Source organism: Plectrocnemia conspersa, unplaced genomic scaffold (genome assembly GCF_051122295.1).
Source record: "Plectrocnemia conspersa isolate PC_06_02 unplaced genomic scaffold, ASM5112229v1 ptg000009l, whole genome shotgun sequence".
In the NCBI taxonomy this organism is placed as follows: Eukaryota; Metazoa; Arthropoda; class Insecta; order Trichoptera; family Polycentropodidae; genus Plectrocnemia; species Plectrocnemia conspersa.
The window spans coordinates 8,269,081-8,278,856 of NW_028277173.1; the positions used below are offsets into that span (position 1 = coordinate 8,269,081).

The window sequence follows — 9,776 nt, forward strand, 5'->3', positions numbered from 1 at the left end:
TTACCACTTTTAACGTTATCGTTTTATTTGAAAAGCGTGAAAATCATTATCGAAAGCAATTTTGAACCATTAAAAATAAGCATTAAAAATAAGCTCACTATTTATTTATTTTTTATTTTATGCATATAAAAATATAAATAAAAATATTATAAATATACAAAAGTATGACTATTAATTAATACTCCTATGTACACATTTAATTACACTATAAAAACAATGTCACGTACATTATTTTATCGATTTTCGCGTACGTTTAGCGTTTAGCGCGAATGCTCGACACGAGCGTTGCTTTGGCCAAAACTGTCGACGCAGCGCGCGCGATTCAAATCATACTTTGAGGAAGCGCTGCGGATCTCCCAGCTTGGGATCGAATCTGATGTTCACTTTCGTGTCGCCGTCCCCGACTTCCAAAAACGAGTTCCAATCGACCATGTAGTAAAAGCCGTTCCTCCTCGGGGGCGGCAGTTCGGCTTCGGACGGGTCGTCGTCCGCGGGGCTGGCTCCGAAAGAACTTTCTAAATCTTCCAGGTTCGGTTTTTCGTCATCACTGGTCGATTTGATAGTCGCCTCAGTCGTTGTGGACGCTTCTTCGGTACTTTCGGTGCTATTCTCAGACTTCTGTCGCTTTCTAATATCGTTTCCTAGCGAATCGTCAATGCTGGTTATCTCATCTAAAGACAGAGGATCGAGTCCCTCGGCTAAATGATCGTTGGTTTGCTGTTGAGCGAAAACGCGTCCTTTCAAAGCGCTCGCGCTCGGCACTTGGCCGTAAGTCAAACCCAAGTCTGCTAAGACACTAGCCATATCTTCCGGAAAAGTTGCGTCATTGATAAAGTCGTAATTTGCTTTAACATCTTGCGGTTTTTCGGTCGTTATCACACTAGACTCTCTTTCCATCTCGACTGCTTTCATGATATTCCTGATATCTATCGGAATGCTTTCGACGGTTTCTGAGATCGTCGGCATCGGCTTAAAAGTCTCGTAAGCGGTCACGTCCGAAGCTGCCAAATTCGACGACTCTAAAGAATGTAGATCGAAAAACTCATCGTTAAAATTAGCCAAAGGATTATTATTGACGTTCAGATCTTTAGATTCGTCCGTCTTTATCGAAGTAGCCTTCTTTTTGTTCATCTTCTTTTTAGGTTTCAAAGTGGTAGGTTGAGTGGTCATCTCTCTTGTTCTAGTTGTAGGCGATGATATTATTTTCGTGATGGGTATTTTAGTGTAGAGTTCCGTCACGTCGGTAGTTTCGCTATCTGCCGGAGTGAAGGGCATAACCACCATAATCTTTTCGCTGTCATCTTCCGCGGTCGCGTTTTTAGCGCTGTCTTCCGCTGTGATGTCGTTCAACAGAGACAATATTTCGTTTTCGGTGAGACGCGGAATTAGCGGATTAGCGGCTAAGATATCTTGGACGTTTTTCAAAGTCTTCTCCAGGTCTAGCCCCGTTTTTTCCTTCCAGTCGATCGGGACGGAAGAAGACGAGCTCCAAGTCAAAACGGCTACGAATAACACCGCCTTTAATTTCCACATCTGAAAAAAACAACAATAGGAATGTCAATACGGACGGATTATGCGTAACGAAGATGTCATCTCGTCACGGATGAGGTGGTGTTTCGTCATCGCCAGACGACCGCGAACGCGAGTGAAAGTGTTGCATTGTAACCTGTTTAATCACTTTCACGTTTTGGGAAGTACTCTATGGTCAATAAAAAACATATATCGATCGTTTAATGACCTTGACTCGGGATTCGCGAGCTACCAGTGAAAACTGGAACAGAATTTCACTTCGACAGACGATGAGACGACCAGTCTAGAATTGTAAAAAGCTTGTTGGGACAATATGCAATATTTTGCATAACACTTTCGCCGCAAATAATAGATCGAGCGAAAGCGGCCATATACATTTATTATGTAAATAAAACGTCGAAGCAATTGTGGATCGTCCCAGCAATTATTTTATTGCCACAATTTTGTATTATTCAACACAATCATGGTATTGTGTTATCTGTCGACAATTTTGCACGCGAAAGGGAAACGTTTCGTGATAGTACCGGTTTTACGATGGGAATTAATGCATTTTTTATTTTTGCATAATTACGGTCTTCGTCGAATTCTTCTTGTTTAACGCTCGATGCACAATAAAAAAAATATATAAGGTTTTACTACGAAGGCGACGCATATTTTATACGATATAACAAAAAACAAGGACTTGCTGAGCGGAATACTGAGAACGCAACGGCGCAGTTAGTCTTAATTATCTATTATACTATAAAATAAAAAACTTGCCAAACATATAAATGGACAAAAAACAATTTGCACGAAAAATGCATTCATATAAACGATCATTATTATTAACAGATTAGCATAAAAATCAGCCTTGAAGTTTAAAAGTATATGTTTTAATTTTATTGTATTACAATTAGTGAAAAGCATAGATTTAAGACACTATACGTATGTTACCAAATCATATTTTAAAATAAATATTTGATAAAAAAGAAGGATCATTGTTATAATTACTATTTTAATCAGTGCTTATGATCTTGAATAAATTTCAAAAATCTTTTGAAATCTAAAATAAATATGTTGAGAGGTGGAAAATTAAAATCAAGTGAATTAAAACAAAAGCGATTATTTTCACATAACGTAAACAAACTGTCACCTACTTTCCTAAATGAAGAGGGCAATAAAGTAAAATGGAAAACAAGCGCTAAATACATGTGCTTGCAATTTAATATTGGAATTTCTCTCTAAATGGCTTGCTGCCATTGCGGCCCTTAGACCGATATTTAATAGACAGAGCGCGTTAGCTATAAAAATTAGAATTTTAATCTATTAACAATTAATTAGACCAATTTTAACATATGCCTGTCTGGTGTGAAGTAACACCAGTAATACTATTTTTTTTATTAATTACAAGTCATTCAAAACAAAGCTTTAAAATTAATATAATACACATTTTTATACTAATCTTAAAAAAATGCACATTACCCTTCAAATACCAATAATTAAAGAATACTGTCATTTTCATACCAGAAAATATTATAAAAATATCTCGTGAAACCACACCAACTCATTAAACTCGTGTATCATAATATAAAACATTAAATTTAAATATAAGCACAAAAAGACAAAGCGCATATTGCTTTAGTGGCTAAAGAAAACATATCAATTATTCCAGTTTCCCAATAAAATGTACTTTAAATGATTTAATTTGAATAAAATGAGCAGTTTACAATGATAGTGGGTTTTAAAAAGAGTATTTAGTATTTTTCAATCTGTATCGTGTACGGGAAGAATTACTGACTATAATGTAATTATAATTCAGATTTATGTTTTCATAAATTTACCTAGTCTTACGGATAAATATCGTAATAAATCGAGCCAGGTCGCATTATAAGCTGTAATAATAAATTATAATTATTAAAATATGTGTCACTGATTTCACTCAGATGTTTTACTAATTGGTTAGTATTGATTGTATTTAACACGTTGAAATGCATTAGGCTAACATCTGTCATGTTATAACAGAAAAAAATCATATCAAATATCAGGGGAAAGTAGTTAGTTCAAATTTATGTACTTTGATATTTGATTGCAGAAATATTAACAAGAAATATGCATAGTATTGTCTTTTAAAACTATAAATATTAAAAATATGTTATACATACTAGGAAAAAATATTAACCGGTATAGTTATGAAATATATTAGAGTACGTTCGGGATAAGGATGCCGGTTTGTTATTGTGTGCGTGTACATGTATATGAGAGGGAGAAGCGATGTAGCGTGTACTTCGTTGTCTCGCTTTCTCTTTTAAGGACAGTCGCTGATTCGTCAACGCTGTATTCGTCATTAAAGCTCAGTGTTGCACAAAAGTTCGATCTCCTCTAGTGATTTATTTTAAATAATTTTGTGTTGATATTGGTTTAACCCAGATATGCCCACTGTCCCATGGGTAGGTTACTAAACTTGTGCCACTGTTTTTTATTTATAAATGAAATTTTAAGAGAACAAAATTTCTTGGGCATATCTGGGTTAATTAATATCAAGGCTTCAAATATACACTGTAAGTTATTCGTTCTCTTACCCGTGGATTAAAATATTTTAAATATTTTTCCATTAATCCGTACGTTGATGGTTTTTTTACACTATTCTCTGTAAGGCTTAAAAAGTTATTATTCTTATCGTTGCGCCAATGATAATTTTTTAATTTATTCAATGGATTCTAATGATTTAATAGAGTCGTCGAGCCATTAAACAATCTGCGAATAATTTTATATTTTTTTGCTTTTGAAGAATAGCTAAAGATTTCATTATTTTTTTGACTAGTGAAAGATTTTGAAGTTTGCAAATATTTAATTAATGACATCAATGTCTGGTTTCTTCGATTATATAATATATTTTTAATTGTCCGTTGAAATTTCAAACTTAGCTCAGAAGTATGTATGTTAAAAAAACATATATTTTCTTTGAAAATAAAAAAAAAAATATTCTGAGCGATATTGTTTTGAGCCACACAGTTCACGCACACAATAACAAACCGGAATCCTTATCCCGAGCGTACTCTACGAAACCAATAAAATTAAATAATTTTAATAAATAGATAAAATGCAATTGTTTACAGAAGTACTTCATTACATGTCTAATAACGCATATTATTGTTCTTTACCAACATTCGTGAGAGTATTAATTAATAGTACAAAATATATGTTTTCATTTTCGAAGCATTGCGTCATGCAGTCTCTAGGTCGTTTCCTAAGATCGGGTTGAACTCTTAGATCCAGTGACTTTTCTATTAAATGTTTCTCGGCGTTCACTCTTATATACCTCTAAGATTTAGGGAAGGTCCTTTGATCTTCCTACTTTTGTTCTAATGCTATAATTTAGGGTAGAAACAAACTTTTTATTTTCCTGTTAACTATAAATAAACAGGCACTTATGAAATTGAAGTGTCTGCTGCATATTGTAAACGTGCTTCTAATGTGCCCAAATAGATGATCAGAACGTGCGAAAAGTACATTTTTCGTATCGTATTGGCAACGGTCATATTCGAATCAATTTTTTAATACTATATTCGATTGTGTATCGTCAGCTTGCGGTGGGCATTGTTGCTGAGTAATTTTTTTGCATAACGTATTTAATTAGATTTATTTTTAAATAAACACATTGAATATGGATTGTTTATTATTTTATTTAATTCAATTAAATATTCACGAAGGATTATGTTGATTTTAATAGTAAACTGTAATTAGGGTTTTAATAAAAATGCTTGCGGTGGTCATTGTTGTGTGGTCATGGTATTTTATACATTAAATATAACATGTTTATTACTTTATTTAGATTGAATAATTACTTATGATTATTTTTTAATAGTATATTTAATATAAATAGGATCGCGCATCTTTAAATAAAATTTGCTTAAAACCCGGAAAGAATATATTTGACTCGCTAGGAAAGTATTACTTCAAAAAATATAAAACAGACAACTGACTTTTTAACAAGTAGTAATTTAATACTGACCATTTATTGTAACTACTGACTATAATCAGGCAAAAATATCGACACGATTACTATTAGGCATATAATTTATAGGTGAAGTTTACACTTTAAGTTTTCTATTACAAATTGTATAGTTTTAAGTACTAAGCTTATAAATTAAAAATCTTTAATACGATAATCTTAAATTGTAGAAGGTTTTTTATTTTTTTTCGTTAATTAAAACCAGAAAAGTTGTCTTATATTTTTATTTTATTTTAAATTAAGCTAATAATAAATTGTAAACACAAAAATAGTTATAAACCAGTAACACATGTATTATCCAATATATAATTAGTATGTCTAAATTTATTTTTATTATTGAAATAAACGTATATAAAAAAATACGATTTACACTTTATCACATCATGGTTACAAAATATCTCTTCAGTTGTGTATAAAAATTATATAAAAAATAAATAGCAAGGAATAAGTAATTTAATTGAATTATTAAAAATAATAGGAATATTATTTACTTTGTATTATATTATAATATAGTTTAATACGTGGTAAATATCTGTTAAATTTGTTCAATTTTGTAAGCAAATATTGTAAACCTACCAAAAAATATAATTTGATTTAATATATAGGTTTTTTGAAAACACTTGAAATTGAAAGTTAAAAGTATATATGTATTATACATAAATACTGTAGCCAAAAATGAATATGTTATATTCTATTTTGAGACATCTGTTGAAATGTTATATTATATTTTGACAGATATTCTTACGAAAACCGACCTCCTTTTGCAAAAAGACTGCTCTGCAGTTGATATTGAAGAGCATTTTGTATTATTATTATAATAATAACACAACAGTGAATCAGTCAAGTGTGTTGACTGGTCATACGAACTACTCGACCGAAGGACAATGAATCTAGGACAAATTTTCTACACTACGTGCGTTTGATTTATGCAATTTCAGAAATTTTCAACCGGGTCGACAATTGGCCATGACTTTTCTTGCAATGTTATATAATACTACGACACGAATTAAACTCTTGTACCGCGTGAAAGTTTCTCAAAGTGACATTTTTTAATAAACGTAGACTGATGCTAAAGATCAACGTTTAAAGATCTCAAATGCATATTTTATCAAACATTTAGATTTTGTACATAAAAAACAGGCTTAAAAAACAACATGTTATTAAATTATTTTCGACGCAGGAAGTTGGGAAATTTCTTCAACTTTCTCTATACATCGATACTCTTCCATTTCTATATATGTATGTATGTACTCGTACGTGCACATTAGATAAGCACAAATGTATGTATGTTAAATACTAACAGCGTGTAAAGTGATTATGCAAGTACAAAAACATGAAATTATTTAATAAAAAATATTGAAATCCATTTTTTATTATTTAGCTAAATTTCTATTTTTTTAATACTTTATAATGAATTTTATATAGAATCGATATAAAAACAATATTATTTTTCCATGTATAGCATAATTGGCTCAGATAAAAAATCAAATTGAAAAGGTACACTTTGGAAGCTAAATAGATCATGAACGTATATAAAAAAACTAATTATAATTGCAAATTACATTGAGATAAATTAAATCGAGTTCTGAATATCATTATACCTTGAAAGATGTGAGCTAAGGAAAACATCAAAATATTCATATGGTGATCTCAATAATACTATGTACCAGCACGATTGTCGATCGTGTCTAGGAGGTCATAATTAGTGATTATTGTATCATTTTAATTCCGATTAATTAAGTTTTCCTTGATTTTCATAATATCACATACATACATACAAAATAATTCAAATAAAATCGTGCATATTAAGCTGTAATATTAATTAATAATTAATAAAATTACTAATTTACAGACTTTGATTCAGTCTGATGTATTACTATTTATTTAGTAGTTGTTGATTGTGTTTACACGGTTGAAACGCCTGTCATATTGCAATGGAAGATTTACAAAAAAATATTTATACCATACACAAATTAAAATAATCTGTTCCTTGATATTTTTATATTAAATATTTTTTCCTTGCTCAGAAAAATAATTTATTATATGATTAATTTTTGCAGTAAAAAAATGTGTCTTTTTTTGTATCTAAGATACCAATTATATGCAGTCACGAATTATTGCTGCATTCTGACATTCTTCAACATATTGAAAAATGGATTTCATGCTTTTTTTCTACATACATATATGCATGTAATATAATAATAATTAAAATATAATTAAAACAAATACTAAACACGACTGAAATTGCATTTACACGATGTCATAATTCAGTTACCATGAAAAATATGTATTTCATTTACATAACTTTATTATTTACTAGATTAACTTTTATTTTAAACTTGCTGTGTTACCCGGCGTCGCCAGGGGATTTACACTTGTTTTATGTAAAGAAATAAAATATATTTGAAACATAATTTATATCTAGCCTATATTTATTGGCTCAGTAATTCAATTGAACTGTGATTAGTCTCAATAAATGAGCTATAACATAAAAATATAATATGAACTGAACATAACTTTACTTCTTATTCTAAATAATTTGTTTTTTAATAGTACAAGAAATAATAGATTTTATCTGACCATTTGATTTACTTACTTCAATTAAAACTGACAATTTACTTCAGTCTTTATATTTTACGGATAAACGCTCATAATTTATGTTACTCGCTCGTAAGGAGGCAACAATAATCATCTGTTCGCTATTCAATTCAACGCGAATGCAATATTAAAAAAATGATTAATTTATTAGATAAATATATTCATAAGCCTATGTATATCTATAACCTATAAAATAATTAAAAAACAAATGTGATAAAGGAAAAATTAGGTACATAGTTAATATGTAATATATTATAAATTACATATTTTCGGCATTTGCCATATTAAATTTAATATATGTTATTTTAAATAGTAAATAACTAAAACTATAATGACTGAAAACACCCAAAATAATAACAAAATGTTCATGCCACCATGACTTCGTGAAGGTTAGGTCAAATTTTATAAATAAAATAACGTAACACACAAAAGTGCGTTTTTCACCATCATTATTATGTATATATAACACATTGTGAATTTTCTATTTGATATACAAATTACACTGCGCACACAGCAATTTGGACATTCCAACTTTTAAATGCAGTCAAGGTCGCTATGGTGTCTTAATTAATAGATTTTTAATGCGCAATCGATAACACAACAATGTCCAACCGATTGTCATTGGTTATACCGATTACGTTACGGAATTTATTTTGTTACGAAAGTGAAAGCACTCACCGTGGAGCGAAGCGTCTGAGGGTCCGCAGGTGTTTGTTCACTTTTCGTTTCGGCAGACCCCAGACCCACTCCGGTGGCCCCCAAGAGAGGGAAAAGCCCCCTCTTGGATGCCTCTCAAGGTGCTCGTGGGAGGACCTATCGGATCATAAGTTTAAGGGGGAAAAAAGCAAAAATTAACATCATAGTCCATTGCTCAGTTACAACTCTTTAACGACTAATATGCTAGTAGATTAAGTACTTATTATTTATTGTATTTCCAAAAAAGTCAATTCTTTTGCATTGAATGTTATTCTGTATGAAGTATGCAAATTTAAAGGCGACAAAATGCAGCTTACAAAGTATTCTCAACAGTGTTGCAGAACAGGCTTCAAAATTATTTCTGCATGAGTTTTGATACATTAAAATTATAAATAAAATACGTATGCATTTAGAGAAATATAATAAATACACTAGAAATATTTATTAATTTACTTTAAGAGAACAAATAAGAAGTAGTAAAAGGAAAATAAAAATAACAATTATATAATGATATGATATATTGTATTATTTAATGATTTAATTTTATTTATTTAAATTTGCATGAATTCATTAAAAAAATATTTTTTAATTTCATTGCAATTATTCCAAGTTGATTTTTGTAAATCATTAACGATTTTGAATGCAATATATTTTTAATAATTTGTGCCAAACTTTACAGAAAATGATTAAGGGTTGTGTAAATCACCCGCAGATCTAATTTCATAATTATGTAGTTCTTTACTGAAATTAAATTTGCTATTTATAATCACTTACAAATCACTTTTTGTAATTAGAGAATTATTTATAATGACTGTGATATAAATAGTATCATTAAATATCATATAGTTAGTTTTTTCATTAATTGTTAATTTGTCATCTTTATTTGCATATCTATGTATGTTATAGAGTTATATTTTAGTACTGCATCATCAGCATACAGTTAAACTTTCCTGCAAGTTTA

At 30.1% G+C, this 9,776-nt stretch overlaps 1 protein-coding gene across 1 annotated transcript; it reads right to left on the reverse strand.

The window, feature by feature from the left end:
- Positions 1-82: 82 nt before the first annotated feature.
- LOC148231814 (uncharacterized) lies at positions 83-8,922 on the reverse strand. The gene is made up of 2 exons (XM_088193079.1): positions 8,798-8,922; positions 83-1,533 (listed from the first exon to the last, which is right to left on the reverse strand). Exon 2 carries the CDS (start codon positions 1,531-1,533, stop codon positions 328-330), a length of 1,206 nt encoding a protein of 401 aa, XP_088049205.1. The 5' UTR covers positions 8,798-8,922; the 3' UTR covers positions 83-327.
- Positions 8,923-9,776: the final 854 nt, after the last annotated feature.

What these genes read in the sequence shown, in the direction of transcription:
- LOC148231814 (XM_088193079.1), bottom strand. Translation starts at nt 1,533, where the DNA reads ATGTGGAAATTAAAGGCGGTGTTATTCGTAGCCGTTTTGACTTGGAGC.